Source organism: Elgaria multicarinata, chromosome 11, assembly GCF_023053635.1.
Source record: "Elgaria multicarinata webbii isolate HBS135686 ecotype San Diego chromosome 11, rElgMul1.1.pri, whole genome shotgun sequence".
In the NCBI taxonomy this organism is placed as follows: Eukaryota; Metazoa; Chordata; class Lepidosauria; order Squamata; family Anguidae; genus Elgaria; species Elgaria multicarinata.
In genome coordinates, this window is record NC_086181.1 from 20,807,066 (window position 1) to 20,827,964 (window position 20,899).

Sequence of the window (20,899 nt, forward strand, 5' to 3'; positions counted from 1 at the left end):
AGGCACAAAGGTGAAAGGGAGTTATCTATACCAACCACTCATAGCTTTGAGACCCAAAGACAGAGAGGAGAACCTCTTCGGGCCTTGTCTGGCTCACATATCTAATATTCTGGGGCTGGGGGAGTTGTGACTCAGGGGAGCCTCCCCACCACTCTAGAAAAAGTGTGGCCAGATGGCATGGATGCAATCAGTGCACGGTTTGTGACTCCGTGCAGGATCACGGTTATCCTCACCTAAGGAGAAGTTTTCAGGCATTTCTTGCTGAAATCAGCAGTTTTCCCTAAAGACCGGAAATCTATTGCAGATTTCCTTTCTTATGGTTAATCGAGCAGTGGCTCTATTTATCCCACATCCAGCCTGAGGCCTCTTTATTCTGGGTGTGGGTGCAATTTATATTATCTGACAGAGCAATGAGAAAGCTGTTGTCAATGATTGAGACACCCAACCAGACTTGATTTTTTATTTCGTTCCATTTGGTGAAATTTGGATCTCATTAATCCTGTGGGATTTCGGTGCATGGATGAATTAATTTCTCCCTCTTTTGGCTTCCTTCTTCACATGTCATTAAATGGAAGTTGTGACCTACAGAAATTCCCTTCGAAACATGAATCACCTGAAGGAGATTGTATAATCCCAAATTTGTGTTAGGTTACGTATGTTTATGTGCATCAGTAACATGCACTTCACCTTTGTCGAGACAAAAGCCAAATGCACTGGAATTGATGAACTACAGGACTTGATCAGTGATATATTTTAACAAATCTACCCTAGCTGTACTGCTACTAGTTGTCTGCTGCTTGCCTTGCATCAGGGTTTAACAACTTTTTGGCCCCAAGAGACATGTTGGGCAGCACCTGGGGAGCAGGGAGCCACTCATGCATGTATGTGTGCATACCCACACATGTGTGTTCATGCGCTTACACACATGTACATATGCACAAACATGCACACATACATGTTTGTGCATGTAGAAGAAGGACCGAGGGGACAGGAGCAGGCAGAAGTAACATCGGGGCCTGCTCCTGCTGGACTCTTCCCCCCCCCCACAGGGCAAACTGCCATCTTGGCCCTGTGGGGAAGAAGAAGGACCGAGGGGACAGGAGCAGGCAGAAGTAACATCGGGGTCTGCTCCTGCTGGACTCTTCCCCCCCCCCACAGGGCAAACTGCCATCTTGGCCCTGTGGGGAAGAAGAAGGACCGAGGGGACAGGAGCAGGCAGAAGTAACATCGGGGCCTGCTCCTGCTGGACTCTCTCTCTCTCTCTCTCTCTCTCTCTCTCTCTCTCTCTCTCTCTCTTCTCTCTCCTCCCTCCCTCCCTCCTTGACTCCTTTTCCTTGTGTGTCATGTCTTTATTAGATTGTAAACCTGAGGGCAGGGACTGTCTTTTTTGCTAAGTGTAAGCCGCTCCGAGAGCCTTTTTTGGCTGAGGAGCGGGGTATAAGTATGATAAATAAATAAATAAATAAATACAAATGTACACACAAACAAACACATGAGCTAAAGCTACCAAGAGATACATTTCTTTCCTCAGAAATCAGAGATAAAGGAATCTTTCTTTCTTTCTTTCTTTTATTGCTAGCACTAGGAAGGAAATCCCTTCCTTCCCTCTGATCTCTGATATGAACCTGGAGATAAGGAAGGGATTACCATTAGGAACATCAAGCATCACCATAGCAGTTTGTCTGATGCAGGCGGATGTGGAAAGCTGTCAGAAATGGCACGGTGGACCACACTTTTTTTCAGTCTTTGCTAAACGTTCATCAGATTTCAAACCTAAAATAATACAGAACAGAGAGGGCAAAAGCACCCTCCTGTCCATGTCCCCCAGCAATTGGTGTACATAGGCTTATTGCCTCTGATACGGGAGGTAGTGCATAGCCACCAGGACCCAGTAGCCATTGATAGCCTTCTCCTCCAGGAATTTGTCTACACCCTTTCTACAGCCATTGAAGTTGGTGGCCATTACCCCATCGTATGGTGGCAAATTCCATAGTTTTACTATGCACTGTATGAAGAACTACTTCCTTTTATTTGTCTGGAATCTCCCACCATACAACTTCTTGGGGTGACCCCAGGTTCTGAAGTAACTACAAGCCAGCCCATATTTTCATCTGCAACGTGTTGACAGGGATGTGAATTAGTAAATGCACTAAGATTAATCACCTATGTGTTCCATTCCCCTCTCTTGTGTGTTAATTCAGCTGTGGTGTACCCTGGTTTGGTAAGAATAGGATTCAGAAATTCACTAGGGAGTAAACCATTAATATAAAATAGTGGTTAGAAGGGACACCTTGCCAGTGATTCTTGATGTGACATTAGAGAAGTTACAAGATGACAGAAGTGCTCCTGTTTTTATTTTAAGAAAAAATGTTGGAAGGTATGTCATGACTACAGAATTAGTAAGCACACTTAGAATAATTATGCTTGCATTTCCTTCCTCCCACTGATGTATTCAGCCTCACCTTTAAGAATAGCATTTCAGGAGATACAATATCCCCAGTATTAAGAGACTTCTGCTCTTTCATATCAGGACTGGTGTGCTGAAATTAATTTCTTCTTATGGCAGTAATGTTGAAAGCACTTACTTGGAATATGTGAAAATAATTAAGGCTTGCAACTAAGAGTATGGGTGGCACTGCAGTGGAAGTGTATCATAAGCAACACTGGCATGATAATCAACTGGAAATCATAACTGCAACTCAGGTAAGAAGAAAAGTGAACTAATACAAACGATGCAGACAGTTTCTTGATATTTACTTTTCAATATCTGAAGGGGATAGAAGGCAAATCATGAAACATGATCATCAATGCAAAGCTGGAAGACTGCCTGGAGCAAAGAGAAACCACTGTTGCATAATACTTAAAACTAGCTACATGCACATGAAGTGGCCTGAGGAGGCTATTGCCTACAAAACAATGAGCAAGTTTGTGGTTTCCAGGTAGATCTGTTCATTTGCCAAGCCACTCAGTAACCTTTATCGATTTTAATTTTTTCTCGCATTTACCCTGTGATCAATTTCTACATTTAAATACATGCATTTCGTTTCAAAGGATCTCTCCTTCCCCATTATCTGTGACTCATTTTCCCTTGTATAAAGTATGGCTAACTTGGCTCAGTCTACTTCAGAGGCCATCCAATTCACTTGTGCCCAAATATGAATCTCTGCCTTGGGAAATCTGTAGTTTTGTGACTCCTTACTGACTATTACTGGGATATCAATTATTATTATTATTATTATTATTATTATTATTATTATTTATTTATATAGCACCATCAATGCACATGGTGCTGTACAGAGTAAAACAGTAAATAGCAAGGCCCTGCCGCATAGGCTTACAATCAACAAATGGCTATTACTTTTTCTTACATAATTAGATAAAATTTGCAGAGATAGCAGAACCTTCGAAGGGGATAAAGCCTGCCAAATATCAGGCAAATACGTGCAGAAAAACTGTGCAGGTATATTAGAAGTGCTATATTATTATTATTATTATTATTATTATTATTATTATTATTATTATTATTATTATTGGATGACAGTTGCTGTGTACAGTTGCTGTATACCATTTCAAAGTAATGAAGCAAGCTGATTTTCCTAGAGGTAGTTGTGTGTGTGTGTGTGTGTGTGTGTGTGTGTGTGTGTATAGGTTTCCTGCTGTTTTGGGCCACACTTACCAAATTTTGTGTGTCTACTATTTATTTAAGTCTTGCTGAGTTTAATAGGGCTTTCTCCTTCATGAATAAGGGGAGAGTTTCACCATTTAAAATAACTGTTTTAGTTGTTCAGACATGAGCTTTTGTTGATTACACCTGAATTTACAGCTTAGGATTTGTGAGGAATTGGGAGGATTCAGCATTCATGGTCCATCCAAATGCAATGCACCCTTCTGGCTAATAGGGCAGCAGGTGAAGGAGATAAACTTGCCCATAGCAATCTCTCCGTATTCTGTTATGGGTTTTCTCCTTCTAAGGGAGTGAATAAAAGAAGCAGAAAGTACCTCTGTTAGGTGTTGGTGATCATGGTTGATTAGCTCTACTCCTGCCTCCTTGACTTACCCCTGTTTAGTGCTGCTTCCCTACCTGAAAAACAAAAACTAAGAAACACAAGAACAAAACAGAAGAAAAGCACCTGAAGCACCTGCCAGAGCTTCCCATAATGCCAGGCAAGTGGCCTGAGATAAGGACATTAATTCCTGCACTTTCACATGCAGATCCAGGGAGGGTTGAATCTACCTAATTGTTGAATAAAGAAGCCCTAGTTTAACCCAAGCTCTGGTGTCTGTGTGTCTTTACTCTATGCTTCCGTCTCCACTCGCAATATGGGACTGATAGTCCTAGACTGTGAAGCATATGAACCAATCACTCCCCCTCCCCACACACACATCTTCCAGATGTTGATGATATCTAATGCTGCAATCCTATATCCACACTAGCTGGGAATCTACAGGGACATTCTAGACATGGTTAGGAATGCACTGTAAATAAAACAGTTTAACTATCCTCCTTTTTTGCAGTACTTTAATGGAGAAGTCTTCCTTCACTACCTCAGAAGCTGATTTTCCATACGACAAACATCACACCTTCTCAATTAGAATTTATTCTCTCATTATCAAGACGACAATCTGCATCAATGGAAGGGAATAACCAAACCTCAGTGACAGAGTTTATCCTGCTGGGCTTTTCTAACTTTTCTCGAACACAGCTTACCCTATTTGTGGCCTTTGTATCAGCATATGCTGCAGCCCTGGTGGGTAACATTTCTATAATCACGCTGATCAGGCTCTATCCCACACTTCACACCCCCATGTACTTCTTCTTGGTCAACCTCTCCCTCCTGGATGTTTGCTGTGTCAATACCATTGTTCCCCAGCTGTTGAGGAATTTAATGGATGAGAAAAACACCATCTCCTTCCAAGGCTACTTAACGCAGGCTTACTTCTTTGTCATTTTCTTGGCCGCCGAGCTGCTACTGCTGGCTGTAATGGCTTTCGATCGCTACATAGCCATCTGTCACCCTTTGCGCTACACTGTCATCATGAACTGGAAAGTCTGCAGTTACTTGGTGCTTGGGACATGGGTGCTTGGCATCCTACTTGCAAATGTTCACGTTCTCTCCCTCCTTCGCTTGTCCTTCTGTGGACCCAGTGCAATCAAGCACTTCTTCTGTGAGCTACCACCACTGCTTCAGCTCTCTTGCACTGACACAACCTTCAATCAATACCTGATGCTGGCGACCGACCTCTTCTTGGGCTTTGGCTGCTTCCTACTGACTCTAGTCTCCTATGTCTACATTGTCTCCTCCATCCTAAAGATCCGCTCAGCAGAAGGGAAGAAGAAGGCTTTCTCCACCTGTTCCTCCCATGTGATGGTGGTGACACTTTTCTACAGCTCAGTGATTTACACCTATGTTAGACCTCCTTCCATGTATCTAGACATGGACAAAATTGTAGCTGTATTGTACACTGTGATCACACCTGTTCTCAACCCCATTATCTACAGTCTTAGGAACAATGAAGTAAAGGAGGCATTCAAGAAGTTTGTCAGTCTACACAGAGACTAGGGTAATCACCAATTCAGAATTAAATGCCATCCTCATATCTTACATGGAAAATGCTAATAGTATTCTGCAGAATGCCCCATGCTACATCAGTACTCTTAATTTAAACCTGGAGCTAAGTGTGTGTGTGTGTGTGTGTGTGTGTGTGTGTGTGTGTGTGTTATAAGTGTGCTTCCTTCACCTAGATTTGTATACAAATTGGGGTTTTTCTTTTAAAAAATGTTTAGTATGAGTAATTTTATTAATATGTCCATAAACATAAGGAAAGTAATAATAATGCAAAAACAAAAGCAAAAATGGAGGGGGGGGTTGTGACTTGGGAAATAACCAAGACTGTGCACTACAATAAATTACTGAAGTGCAATGTCACCTTAAATATGTGTATGATATGAAAACAAACTGAAAAGTGTCCAATTGCCACCTTGCTGTGAAGATGAAATGAGATAACCCTTTATATACCACCCTAATCTTCTTGCGGATGCAAAGGATTATCTCATTTCATCTTCACAGCAAGTCTATGTGTTAGGTTAAACTGAATGGGAATGCATATAAGTGAGGCCTAAGTAGTGATTTGAACTTAGGTCTGCTCTTTCCTTTGCACTTAAGCAATTTCACTCCTCCCCACCCCAACAGATTTCTGTAATGCTGAACTGTCTGTTTTCTCATTTAAAAAACAACCAGTGGAGATTTGACAGTTTCATTCACAGATCATTAATCTAGCTGGTTTCCACTGCCTGTACAATCCAACAGGACTAAGAATATTTAAGTGATCAGAAGTTCATCTTATTACTTGCCAAAAAGTGTATATAGGCAGATCATCTTATCCTTCAGATGCATTTAGTAAGCCCTGGTGGATTTTAGTAAACCCCACCCATCTCCAAGATCTACCCTAAAGAGAGACAATGGCCATAGCTAGACCTAAGGTTTATCCCTGGATCATCCAGGGGTCAAACCTGTTCATCTAGGTGACACACAGGGGATCCATTGCTCAGGCAGGGGCGAACCCTGGATGATGTCAGGATAAACCTTAGGTCTAGCTGTGGCCAATGTAACTGTTTGTCCATTGTAAGTTCTTTGGTTGTTCTTTATTTCATGATGGAAGTATCTGTAAAACTGAACCATGTGCAGCCTTAGGGCAAATAATCCAAATAAGATTCAAAGGCCAATAATCCAAATAAGATTTTATTCCATCTTCTACTCATTGACAGACTTGCCCCCACCCCATAATTTCTGGAATTTGTGCAAATTCACATTAGTGCAAATTCACATCTGAGCAGATTTGCAGTTGGGAAAACATGCAGATCCTCCCAAATGTGCAATCTTGTCCTCAAATGTGAATTTTCATATTTTATGCTGTGGGGAAACTACACATTTTTAGCTGGAGGTTTTTTTTTAAAAAAAAAATGTTTACATATTTTTCTTTGATTAAATATGTGTAAAATCTGTAAAGTAAATCGTCATCATGTGCAAGTCTGTGGAATCTGTGCAGCTTGGGAAAAGCCAGTCTGCTGCTGAGTACAGGGGTTGGATTCATCGAATCTGAACTCATTTGATTACATTGTGGGTTTCCCTGACATCCCTACCAAGAATTGTGAATGCACTTCTTCTATCTGTTGGTAGAATACCAGTCAATCTAACATTGATATGTTTGGTCACTTGTTGACAACTCTTTCGTCTTCCCCTCATGCCAATGCAGAATTAAGTGAATGGATCCTTGAAGACATTGATCTTTGTCCATTCAGATATGTGCTTCCTGGACTAATGAATGGATCTCCACGTTTTTCACACTTCCCAAATGTTGCAATGCTGATCTCATCTCAATAAAACATATCAAAATACATTTTAAAAGGGGGTACTTTCAGATTACATTCACCTAGAAATGTGAAGTAAGAATTTAAATGTGCAGTTCTAAAAAAGAGAGAGAGAGAGAGAGAGAGAGAGAGAGTGATTAATGCAGAAGCAGAATAGTATCATCTTAGGAGTGAACACATAACACCTACACTACAATCCAATGTTTGTTTACTCAGATGTAGGTCCAACTGTGTCCACTGAGGCTTACTCCCTAGTAAATCTGCTTAAGGTTTCAGCCTTATTCACCTATCCCTGCTGCAGCTGTTCCCTGAGATAAGAGGAGGTTGCAGGTCTGGGTGCTTTTCTTGCAGGGGAAGAGAGAGGCATCAGAATCCATGGGCCCATTCAGACAACATGTTAAGCCATGGTTAGGTCTCTAACCCTTTCGCAGCAAATGGTTAGTAAGTGTGCTTAAACCATGGATATGTAGCCATCATGGTTAGGAATGCTTCACACAACATGCTAAGTGGACGCTGGATCGCAAAAAAGGATGTCAGCGCTCTTGTGAGAAGATGCCAGATTGTGCATGAAGATGCTGGTGCTCTTGCCGGGTGATGGCAATGGTGGTGGGGACAGTGCCCTGATGGAGCTTTAAGTATGTTACAATCTACCCAAAGCTACTAATTTCCTATTGATCTCAAGGGAGAAAAAAGCTTTCGTTAAAATCTCTCCCATTGAAATAAATTGGATTTTTAAATGTACAGCTTTGACTGGATTATATCTTTTAGTTTTTCCTGTTTTGTTTTGTATAAATAACTGCAAGGAACAGACCTAATTTCAATATTTGGTAATGTGCTGCATTTCAAAAGTGGCATGAGATGAAGCAGATAAAAAGCTTATAAAATTCACTGTGCAAGCCTTTGAAACACACAGAATCCCTCCCCATACACACATTTTTTTTCAGATTTAAATTTTGCATGAAAATGTAAGCAAGAGATAGATGTGAAAAATATTTTACTTCAAAAGAGTGTGACATGTTAAATTTTAAATTTAAGAAAATGAAAATGAAAGTAATAATCTCAGATTTCTCATGTAAAAATTTCTCAAATGCCATTTCTATAGAAATGGCAGAAGATCCACCAACTGGTTGTGCTCCAGAGGAAGGCATCCAAGACATGTAACTGTGATCCATAACCTAGGTCATTTGCCAATTTTGTGTATTTGGGAACATACAGCCAGGGCTGGCATAAAACCTTTTGATGCCTGAAGCAAAGGACAAGATGGCACCCTCCCATTCAGTGTACAGAAAACAAAATAGAATCTTACTTCAGTGTTGAATTTTACTTCAACACTGGTGATGGCATAGCATCCTTCACCACACCTAGGTATAGCAGACTAGCTTAGGGGTGCAGTGTAGGCCATGTGACACACAGCCTTCTCCCCATCTCTCAGCATTTGCTGTCTGCGATGGCTGCCTCACTCTGCCTAATAATAGGGCCAGCCCTGCATCCAGGTGAAAAACTATGAGAATGAATAAGCTAGTCTACATTAAACACCAGTGAGAAGATAAAAGCTGCATGAGATGGACCAATGGTGATCATTTATTGCATATTTGAATATGACAATGCAAATGGGAAATAGTATATAAGTACTGGCCTTCATTCGATTTAGTGAAAGAATTCAATTAGTTTGATCGCTAGATACAGTAATTTAGTTGGATGCAATATTGAACACAGTGACTGGTTCCTTTTTGTTTATTGTTGAATTTGTATAGCTTTTTTTTAAAAAAAAAGTTTCTATAATATATTATTTTTTAAAAAGATTAAAACCATTTGGAGGGATCGTTGAGAATATATTGAAATATTGTTTCAAGGCCTTGACCACAATTGCCACTGAATTTCTCCCAACAAAGTTCAAAGCAAATTTGGAGATTTCACTCAGACCACAAGGCAGTAGGAGTTTCAATGGAAGATAAAATAATTTATCTGGAGTAAAAGATTGACATATCTCTCTGTTCAAGAACTATGCTGCATTTGATATCAACAGTACCATCCAAGTGATTTCCTCTTACACTACTTCTGTAGTTTGAAGTTCCTCCACTGGGTGTCTCATACTTGTCGTAATGAATCTTTTGATCATGTCCATTCAGGTGAAAGTGGAAACTTTTCTGCCTAGAATCTTTTGTAAGGCAGCTTTGACCTCCTGATTCCTCAGTGTATAGATAAGTGGGTTCAAAACTGGGGTGATTGCACTGTATATGAGGGTTACCATCATGTCCCTTTGAGATGCATTACCCACAGAGGGAAGCATGTAGTTAAACAACACTGGCACATAGAGCAAAGCCACCACCATCAGGTGGGATCCACAAGTGGAGAAGGCTTTTTGTTGACTACTTCGTGACTTCACCTTGAAGAGAAGGAACATGATAATGTAGAGGTAGGAAAGGAGTGTGATAATGAAGGGACCCATGGCAATGCAGCTGGTGACAGTATTGAGGAGAATGAGGTTGAGTTGGGTGCTGCCACAGGCCAATTTCAGCAACGGCTTGATGTCGCAGAAAAAATGTTCAATGTGGTTTGGTCCACAGAAAGGGAGACGGGCAGTCGCCACTGCGTGCATCAGGGCATGAAAAAACCCAGTAGACCAAGTGGCTGTTGCTAACACCAGGCAAACCTGCTTTCTCATGATGATAGTATAACGCAATGGGTTGCATATAGCAACGTAGCGGTCATATGCCATGACCCCAAGAAGGATGACTTCACTGCTGCCCAAGAAGTGGAAAAAGTGGAGCTGGGCCATACAACTACTGAAGGAAATGGTTTGCAGCTCTGATAGAAAACCAGCTAGCATCTTTGGAACGGTTACTGTGGAATAGAATATGTCAAGGCATGAAAGATTTCCAAGGAAAAAGTACATGGGAGTGTGAAGTTGTGGCTCAGCTATTGCTACAACCACAATAGCAGCATTTCCCACTAGGCTGGTCAAATACAATAGCAGGAAGAGTACAAAGAGTGTATTCTGAAGCTCCAGGAGATTGGTCAGACCCACCAAGATGAATTCTCTCACCTCTGTTTGGTTCTCCATCACTAAAAAGAAAACAGAAAGTAAGAAATAAAAGTGAGAACACTGCAGAGTGTTAAGAATGTCCCTTACCAGCATAAGGTGGCTATCCAGGAATGGGCAAATATTTCAGTTTCAGTTTCTCTCTATTTCTCTTTCTTGCAATATTATGTTTGATTTCTCCTGAACCTAAAAATCCTTACATGAAAACTTGCATCCCCTTTTGTGCATATTTCTCCTAATGCATGCATTTTTATACAGTATTTATTGATTGATTTTATTTCATTTCTATATCATCTCATAGCCAAAGCTCTCTAAGCACTTTACAACAATTAATACAAAATACAAAATAGGACATAATAAGAACAGTCTAAAATTTTAGCATATACAAATTCAAACAACGTAAACAGCTAAAACAATTTAAATAAACATATGCATTTTAGAGGACACTTTCTCTTAGATAGATAGATAGATAGATAGATAGATAGCAAAATTTGGAGAAGCCCAAATTTCTAAGGATAACTGAGTTTTGGTTCACATATTAGTCCGAAAGGGCAAAATGAGATAAACTCAAATTAAAATGTGAATCAAATTAATTTATCCCCCATTCTTAATAAGGACAAAACAGGCTAAGATTGTGCAGTGGTAAGAGAAGATTGATGAAATGGCCTTACAACATACACATAAATGGCATAGGATGGCTCAAACCTTCTCATTCAAAATCTAAACCCACTTCCATTCTGCTTAGAGAATTTTTCTTTCCAGCCATACTAAATATTTCATTTTACATGTTATCTCTCCCATATGGTGAACTGTCATACAATATTATTGCCTTGGCAAATATACAGGGAAGCATATAGGGTAGCAGTATTTCCTGGTCTTTACACTGTTCTTGTATTGTTGCTGCTGCTACTGTTGTTGTGTCGGTGTTGTTGTTATTTGAAAACAGTTTTTGATACCAACAATAAGGGAATTTTATATAGGGGAAATGCTCTACTATCAATTTGGATTGCAGACTGCTGATGCTAAAAAAATATCCTGAACTTTGATAGTGGTGCGAGAATCTGAACTACTCCTACAGGTGTGTTCAGGGAAAAAATAATTCCTGTAACCCAGGTGATGAAAAGAGATTACATTTTGGCTTCTTTCCTCTTCCCTCACTCAGACATGAAACATTCCACCCCCACACAATGGGCAAAGGGAGATTATTACTGCTCTCTGCAGTTTATTTATTTATTTATTTATTTATTTATTTATTACATTTTTATACCGCCCAATAGCCGAAGCTCTCTGGCATGGTTCTCTTCATTATTGTGTGTGTGTGTGTGTGTGTGTGTGTGTGTGTGTGTGTGTGTGAGAGAGAGAGAGAGAGAGAGAGAGAGAGAGAGAGAGAGAGAGAGAAAGTGAAAGAGAGAGAGAGAAAGTGAAAGAGAGACAGAGTTTTCAATCAATGATGCTTCCAGAGTGCTGTTATCATGGCATGGAACATCAGAGTCCATCAGGGGATTAACTAGTTTAGTGAGATGCAAATATCCAAACATATTTAGCTATCAGCCTTTTATCCACAAATGTTCAAGTTGCTCAAAACAGGAAAACAGAAATTCAACATGCTCACAGATACACAATGTTCAAATCCTCAACAAATTCTAATGAAAATATAAAGCTGCCTTCTTTGGCTCAAATAAGCTGTTCTATCATCAAGCAAGAACTGTTCTGGAATTTTCAGTTCATCTCTGTTTGTAAACGTAAAGCATGCCAGAATTATTATTATTATTATTATTATTATTATTATTATTATTATTATTATTATTGTATCCCGCCTTTTACCCAATACTGGGCCTCAGTAGTTATTATCCTACGTTTAGTCTGAGACACAGCAATTGCCTTCAAATAGTGAGTGTTACCCAATTGAATTAAGAAAACACTTCACTATGGGAGAAAGACTGCTGTGTCCCTATTCATGCAGACAATAGCTTTTACTAAACTTTTGCTTTGGGAAGAAAAAAATGAGACAAATACAGATCACTAGAATGAAACACTGCTATCTATTGTACTTGTTCTATTTGCAGACAGCTTGTACCTTGATGAATCCACTTGTCCAATGAGTTAAGAAGGGAAGGTAATGGAAGATAAGAACACTGTTAGAGACATGAAGTAAGTTGTATACATGAGATGGGATGCAAGAGAGAACCCCCCACTGCAGAGTGTAATCCGACTAGCCAGGAACCTCTGCAACGTGTGCCTAGCTTATAAAACATTGATGGCTCTCACAGGGGTAAAAACAACAATGCATGCAGCTGTGTTTCTTGATTGCTCATATGGGGATAACATCCAAGTGCCTATTGATTTTGAGGATACAAATTATCTTTGCAACCAATTAATACTACTGAACTGTATTTTTAATGATCAAGTTTATTTAGTAGAGGGTAGGGATGTGCTCCGCTCCGATTAGGAGCGTAGAAGCAGTAGCGGATTGGCCTGCTCCGCCTTACCCAGAGGTGGAGTAGGAGCGGACCGCGGACCCCCTAGAAGCAAGGCGAAGAGAAGCGACCATTTTTCGGAGCTCCGAGTTCAGGCGGAGCACTCCGGTCGCCATCTTGAAAACATTTCGCCATAGGATTGCATTGCGGCAAATAATCGCGCATAACTACGTTGTTTTTGAAGCTATCATTCTGGAAATTCTTGTGCACAGAGAGTCGTGGATGGGGGTCATTTTGAGACCACTCTCAACTTTCTGCGTTGTCTGGGTCGCGGGCTATATTTTTGTGAAAATTGGGTCAACCGCGCGGCTCAAACTGCGTTTTCGGCTTTTCGCCCATAGGATTGCATTGAGGGAAAGAATCGGGGATAACTGGGGGGGGTTTAAGCTATCGTTCTGAAAATTCTTGTGCACAGAGAGTCATGGATGGGGGTCATTTTGAGACCACTCTCAACTTTCTGCATCGTACGGGTCACGGGCTATATTTTTGTGAAAATCGGGTCAACCGCGCGGCTCAAACGGCGTTTTCGGCTTTTCGCCCATAGGATTGCATTGAGGGAAAGAATCGGGGATAACTGGGGGGGGGTTTAAGCTATCGTTCTGAAAATTCTTGTGCACAGAGAGTCATGGATGGGGGTCATTTTGAGACCACTCTCAACTTTCTGCATCGTACGGGTCGCGGGCTAGACGTTTTTAAAAAATCGGCGGGAAAAATACCTTTTTCAAAGGGCTGAGGGGCAGAGTCAGCTCCCGGTCATGATGATCCCAAAGTTGGAGGAGGGCATAGGCAAAACAGGTAACTTGGGATTCTGGGAAACTTCTCTTTCTTCATCTGAACGGGCTTTTCCCCGTGTTTTTTAACACAGTAGCCCCACCAAATGCACAAACACAACCTGAAATCATATACTAAGCCAAGAATAAGAGATAGAAACACAGCACTGCTCCCCACCCTAACCTTGGTGAACAACTGAATAGATGTGGTGCAAGGGGATGAGCTCCCCTAGGGCATCTCATCGTGGACGTGCCCCCACTCTCTCCTGCACTGGAAGGCCATTAGAGCCTTCCAAAGAGAGTAAAACGGTGGAGCAATGCCTCTCATGAGTTGAAGTGAATGGTCACTTTTCAGTGGTGGAGCAATGCCTGTTCTGAGTCGAAGTGAGCGTTTTACTTCTTCTCAGAGCTGTGGCTGTCAGTGTCTTGAACTGGCAGCTACTTCCCCCTCCCCCGGGCACGTCCCCCTATTGCTGGTAAAAGACAGATATAGCCTTTTAAAAAAAGTTCTTCTTGTTGTTTATTGAGCAACACTGCTGCTTTTAATTCCACCCCTCCTTTGTTTATTGATTGATTTATTCCATTTTCTATGCATTACTGGCTTATCCTTGGCTCACTTCCTTATGCCCCCAGAAATGCCAGCTGCATGCCTGCCTGCCTTCCCTCCCTCCTCCCCTGCCCACCTCGCAGGGATGGTGTGTGTGGGGTGCCCGATTTTCAAAAATTTGCCGAAAATCAGGGGATGATGGGATTGCTTTGAAACTTGGTGTGCGTGTGTATATCCCCATGAGGTGTCATGTTGCCAAACATGAGGTTTCTAACTTGAACAGAAAAAAAGTTGTATAATTTTTTAGCTTTCAATGCAAGCCTATGGGGGGGGGGAAACGGAGCTCCGGATCCGGATCCGGAGCTCCGGGCGGAGCGGAGCGGAAGTGGGCGGAGCGGGGGCGGGGCGGAGCGGCCCGATCCGGAAAATGGCGGATCTGCAAGTGAAGCGGAGCGGGGGGTCTGTGCACACCCCTAGTAGAGGGACACAGTTGTGGCCCTATGTTAAGGGTGAGTTGGATGAATAGCATCCCTCCATTATACCCAGAAATTTGGAGGACAGTAGTTTTCTTATACACAGAAACTTGCTAAGAGGATTATTTTTTTAATATGGCAATGTAGGAGAGATCTGTGCCAATTTTGGGGTAGAAAGAGTAAGAAACGGCTTATTTATAGGACTTTAAAGTTTGATGAGTGATCTCTAGGAGTTTAATAGAAACTGTTCTTTTCCTTCCATAGACATTTCTGGGATTAAACTTTATGAGCCAATTACCCTGTTTGTACAGCATCTTTTGGGAAACTATTTGTCTTACCAAGTCAAGCAATAGATTAACCTGTGCTGTGCTCAAGTAATAGATTAACATGATTGTAGGTATTGTTTCTTACATTCTTATTTTTTTCAGCCCAGTTTATCCTTTATCATAGTGCTGTGCTGAAAATTTCATTCTCATTCAGAAAGAAATTGCTTTCGAAAAGACATTCACAGAAGAAGAAATTCCTTGTATAGTCATCTCACTGACAGCCTGTAGCCTCCTTGGCTTCCTGCACTTCCTGCCCAGGGGAAGACATCATAATTTTTATTCCTTCCACAGGGCTCTTTCAGTTCAGGAAGTGCAGGCAGTCTGGGAGATTGTAGAAAAATGGAGAGATGTGTAACAGAAAGAAAAATATAGATATTACCTTCAGCCATCTCACAGTGATTAGTTTAGGTCAGAAACACAACCAATTCAAAATAAATAACCTTTCCCGAAAATGAGGCAGAAAAATGGAAGCCCCTTTCATGGGGAAAGAAAACTTCCAGGGAATTCCTGTGATTTTTCTTTTCACATCTTCTAGAAATAAAAGAACACTTTTTAGAATTTTTTCCATATTTCTTTCACCGTTATTTTTTTGTGGTGGCTGCTTTCCCTCCCTTCAATGCCCTAGAGTGATGCTAGGTATATGGGGCATTGTGGAGTATGCAAAATGGAGGCCAGGGTGTCAACACAGTTGATGTTGCTGCCACTTGCAGTAGCAGTGCAACCCCCCCCCAAAAAAAACCCCAAAATCCTTAGGGAAAAAGAAAGAAGCTGTTCTACAACCCTTGCTAATGGAGATGCCTACCTTGAGAAATTGGAGAATTTGTCCTACCCCTGGAGAAATTTGGTGAAATTGTCCCCCCAATTTCTCTGCCCACAAATAGGTTGGAGAAACTTGAGAGTCCACTTGTGCACAGCTCTATTTATTATAAGCCCTGTGCTGGGCATGCCCAAAACAATTCTGCAGCAGGGAAGGGGTATAATGGAAGTGAGTCTGGCTGGTTATCAGGAACACTGAATAAAATGGAGGGGAAGAAGGAGTTTATTATGTCAGTTTTATGGTTAGACACAAAAAGATCTTTTGGTAAAGTTGGTGCTGCAGCATTCATTCTACTTTAAACATATAGAATATTTATGTTGTTGCAATTATACTGCACGGAACCAAACCATGGGGCTGGTTTGGTTCTGTGTAGTATACTGGATGGACCACGTGCAACAGGCCACTGAAAGGGCCACGTGCAAGTTGTTTACTTCCTCTTTCAAAAGAGGAAGTAATGAGGGATAAAGATGTGGGCAGAGAAGTGATGGTAAGGAAATGTGATTTTCCCCTGTGTGATGATGCTCTAAAGGTCTAAATAGCTTAGGAGCAGAGAATCTTAAAGGGACATTTCCTTCTGCGTATACCTGCTTCGACCCTTAGGTCATCTTCAGACATCCTCTTCTGGGTGCTCCCACCAAAGGAATAAACTCCCCAAAGAGGTTCACCTAGCACTGATATGATTATCTTTCTGATACCATGCAAAGACCTTTCTTTCCTCCCAGTCTTTTTAGAGACCTAGTTCTCAGTTATTGTGGCTGTTTTTTCAATTCTTGTTCTTTTTTCTTGGTTCCCATTGAATTTTATTTTTTATTCCTTTAAATATCTGTATTGTATTTTATCTGTGGAAGCATTCTACGGCATGTTAGTTTTTTTATCTTTTGTAAATCTTCCAGAGAACATTTGTTATTGGGCAGATTAAAAAACTTACTAAATGAATGAATAATAAAATAAACAGTTTAACTTGCAACCAGGGGAAGATGGCAACAGTGGTGAAAAATGTGGCAGGTGCTCCAGAAGCCCCATGGATATGATTAGAACTAACAATCCTATTGTTCCTGGTGAGAAATGATTTTTTTAAACCCTTTCCACCAGGTAGAAGATCTTACTGGGAATGATGCAAATAGCATAATTTCCCAACTGGGGAGATTGGGACTGGTATTCCCATTCCCATTCCTAACAAAAACAAGACATTCTGCCAGGGCTGTCACAATGCCCATTGTGGCCACCACCATTGCCTTTCTTGTCCCAAGGAAATAGATCCCTGGGGCAAGGTAGATCAAGATTTTTGTGTGTGCGACTGTTGCAGGCTGCACATAATCCTACTCTCACCTTTACATTTTTTGAAAGGATCTAAAAGGTGGTGCTCGCTTTTTCAAGCATCCCTATTTGAATGCTTATGACTAGGGGTGTGCACGGACCCCCCAATCCTCTTCGCGCCGCTCCGCCCATCTTCCGCTCCGCTCTGCGGAGCGAGATCCAGCTTTGCTGCCGTCACTATATGGGCAGCGGCGGCGCAAGAAAAGCCACCCACCCACCCCGCCACCTTACCTTCCTCCATCGTGGGCTTCAATTGAGGGCCCAGTTGAAGCCAGAAGAGGCTGAGGCCTTCACTTCTGGCTTCAACCAGGGCCTCAATTGAAGCCCGCAACGGAGGAAGGTAAGTGTCCCTCCTCCCTGCTCCCTTACCTGGCGCCGCTGCATGGATGGTGGCACTGGCTGTGCCAGGTAAGCCAGGCCCCTGACCCCTTACCTTCCTCCATCGCGGGCTTCAATTGAGGCCCCGGTTGAAGCCGGAAGAGGCCTCGTCCTTCACTTCCGGCTTCAACTGGGGCCTCAATTGAAGCCCGCGACGGAGGAAGGTAAGCATCCCTCCTCCCTGCTCCCTTACCTGGTGGCGCCGCCGCCGCATGGATGGCGCTGCCGGTGGTGCCAGGTAGGCCAGGCCCCCGCCCCCGCCCCCTTACCTTCCTCCATCGCGGGCTTCAATTGAGGCCCCGGTTGAAGCCGGAAGAGGCCTCGGCCTTCACTTCCGGTTTCAACAGGGACCTCAATTGAAGCCCGCAACGGAGGAAGGTAAGTGTCCCTCCTCCCTGCTCCCTTACCTGGCGCTGCCGCCGCCGCATGGATGGCAGCGCCGGCAGTGCCAGATTAGTCCCCCTCCCCCCACTTACCTGCAGGCGAAGCTCCGGATTGAGGCGATCCTCTTCTCCTCGATCCGCAGCCCCCCTGACTCTCTTCGCCTCCGCCTTTTCCGGAGGTGAATTAGGCTGCCTCACTCCTGCTTCTCTGAACCGAAGAGAAGCGGAGCACATCCCTACTTATGACACTGTGGAATATAAATTTGACATAATCCATGAAAATAGAATTACATGCGGCATTTGATTCTCTGAAGTTATTAATAAGCAGTACCAAAAGTCTACAGAGCATGCAAAATAAAATTGACATGCAAACTATATATACATGTCAATTTTATTTTACATGCTGAGAAGACTATTGGTACTGTTTATTAATGACTTCAGAGAATCAAATGCCCCCACACACACACACACACATGCAGGAATCTTGCAGAAGCCAATCAAGTTTCTGTCTGATGAGTACCTGCAGGGAAGACCATCTGTATGCTGTATGATAAAATAATTTCCTCTTATTCATGCCCAATAATCCATAGAAACACCTATTGGCATGTTGTGATAGGAGTGCTGGTGAAGTATTTCAGAACAACATGGGATGCTCTTCCTGCTTCAGCAGTAGTGCAGTGATAAATTTTGAAGTGCAGGCACCCATAGCCACACCCCCAAGGAAGGTCAAAAATTGCAGGCAGCCGTGTTGATTCATATCAATTCTAGCAGTTTTCCTCTCCACCTGGAACAGGTCGTTTGTAAACCTCATGAGTCTTAATTCAAGACCAAGCCACACCCACAAAATTTAATGAAAACAAGGAACAACATATTGTTGCTATGAAAATTAATTTCCCCCCTCCCCCACCCACCCACCAGCGAGGATTACAACTAAGATCAGAGGGTATAGGAAATTTTGAGGGGGTTGGCGGATGAGGTCAGCGTCCCTGGTAATAAAAACCATGCCAAGCCTGCATCCCTGTGAAACCTGGCTTCACTACACAACTTCTCTTCAGATATCAGTGGAGGAGAAAAGTTTCTAAGATGTTGACTGTAATACTCCTTTTGGCTTCTGTAATAAAAAAAATCAACATCCAACCAGTTATAGCGGGGTGGGGAAACTCAAGCCTGAAAGCCCAATCTGGTCCTCCTGGGGTCCTAATCTAGCCCTCCATGGTTCTGTAGATAGTCACTCCCCCTTCCCCTGGTCCTACCCCTTTTAAGATATGGCACAACCAGGGATGCTTGAGCTCACTAAGGCCTCATCTACACCATACAGGATATTGCACTATGAAAGTGGTATATAAAAGGCATGAGACACACAAGCAGGATATAGTATCAATGGGACCCAACATCTGTCAGTGCACTTCAATATCTCTATAAAGCAGTAGTGTGGCTCCTGCCTTTTATATACCACTTTCATACTGCTTTCATAGTGCAATATACTGCTTGGTGTAGATGAGGCCTAAGATTCTCAAAAGCCACTTAAAAGCTTGGTTCGCCTTGCTCCCCTTTTAGTTTGTGACCTTTTCTCTCTCTCCCCTTTTTGTTTGAATTAGGAAGTGCAAATTTTGAATGGGAAAAGTAGTCAGCTGGATTGACTAAAGCTTAGAAATACATATTTCTTTAAAAGCTTGAATTTTAAAGTGCACATTAAAAAAACCCTACACATTTTTAAAAATGTGATCACAAGCTCAAGAATGTGCAAGCATTTATCCAAAAAATGTGCTCCCGTTTGTCTTCAGGGATGGGAATGGGATAAATTCTAATCATATGTGGGCGGTTTTTCATGTGGCACAAATGCATAATCATAAAAATCACCAGTCACCAATCATAGCTTTTGTACAGTTTCCCCCTCCATTCTAAAAGATTGAAATGCCTACTCTAAAGCTTGGGTAGTGGTAATAAAGAGATTTGAAATACAATACGCTGACATTTTTGTGTGTTTTGGTCCAACCCATTTGGCCTTCAACCCTACTTCTTTTGTCTTCATCCCCCACTCAATACTAGAAAGTGGCCTCTGAGAATGTGTCTGAAATTGAATTTGGCCCTGGGTTTTGGCCCTCGGGCTGCAAGAAGTTCTCCACTCCTGAGCTATATAAATCAGCATATTCCTAGAATTGTAAACTTTATCTTTTTGGGGGAACCTGAAGGGACTTGTTCACCTTTGTTCACTCTTGAGTTTATTTTGATTGCAGTGTTATTGTTGATAAGTTGTCTGCAATACCAGGAATGAAGGCAGGAGACAATAATTGAGTTAAATCAACAAAATCTTTATTAATTATTAACAGGATCTGCAATGGGAACAAACCAACATCATGCTGTGAGGATCCATGACTTCAGCTGAGACCACTGCCAACCTGTCATGGCTCCAATTGTCTGGCTGAGGGACACTTGTTCTTGTCTTCACAGCAATGTCTGTTGAGGGGCCTCACAATCCCATGACACCATAATGGGATAGGCCCTAGATGTGTTGTGATTGCTGGCTCCCTTTCTCAATTTCCCTTTGTTGGGACTGATTCCCCCAATGTCTATTGTCAGAGTAAGGCCCTGCATACTCTCGCCTTCAGTTGTGTCCCAGATTATAGCCCATTAATTTTGCCATATTGAATTTAAGGAGGATTAGAGGTTATGGACATTAACTTAGATGACTTTTACCCTACCCTGTGCCTGCTTACCCTACCCTGTGCCTGTTTGCATTCTCTTCCCCTCCTTATTGTTTTACTATGATTTTATTAGATTGTAAGCCTATGCGGCAGGGTCTTGCTATTTACTGTTTTACTCTGTACAGCACCATGTACATTGATGGTGCTATATAAATAAATAAATAATAATAATAATAATAATAATAATAATAATAATAAGGTATTTGAAAATACAGAGAGAATAAGCATGCCCATCCTTGACTATAGCCTAATTTACATCAAGCAAGATATTGCACTATGAAAGTGGTATGAAAG

At 42.0% G+C, this 20,899-nt stretch overlaps 2 protein-coding genes across 2 annotated transcripts; one reads left to right on the forward strand and one right to left on the reverse strand.

The window, feature by feature from the left end:
- Positions 1–4,631: 4,631 nt before the first annotated feature.
- LOC134406301 (olfactory receptor 5V1-like) lies at positions 4,632–5,561 on the forward strand. Its single transcript, XM_063137656.1, has one exon. It carries the CDS (start codon positions 4,632–4,634, stop codon positions 5,559–5,561), a length of 930 nt encoding a protein of 309 aa, XP_062993726.1.
- Positions 5,562–9,494: 3,933 nt separating this feature from the next.
- LOC134405310 (olfactory receptor 12D1-like) lies at positions 9,495–10,433 on the reverse strand. The gene has a single exon (XM_063136552.1). It carries the CDS (start codon positions 10,431–10,433, stop codon positions 9,495–9,497), a length of 939 nt encoding a protein of 312 aa, XP_062992622.1.
- Positions 10,434–20,899: the final 10,466 nt, after the last annotated feature.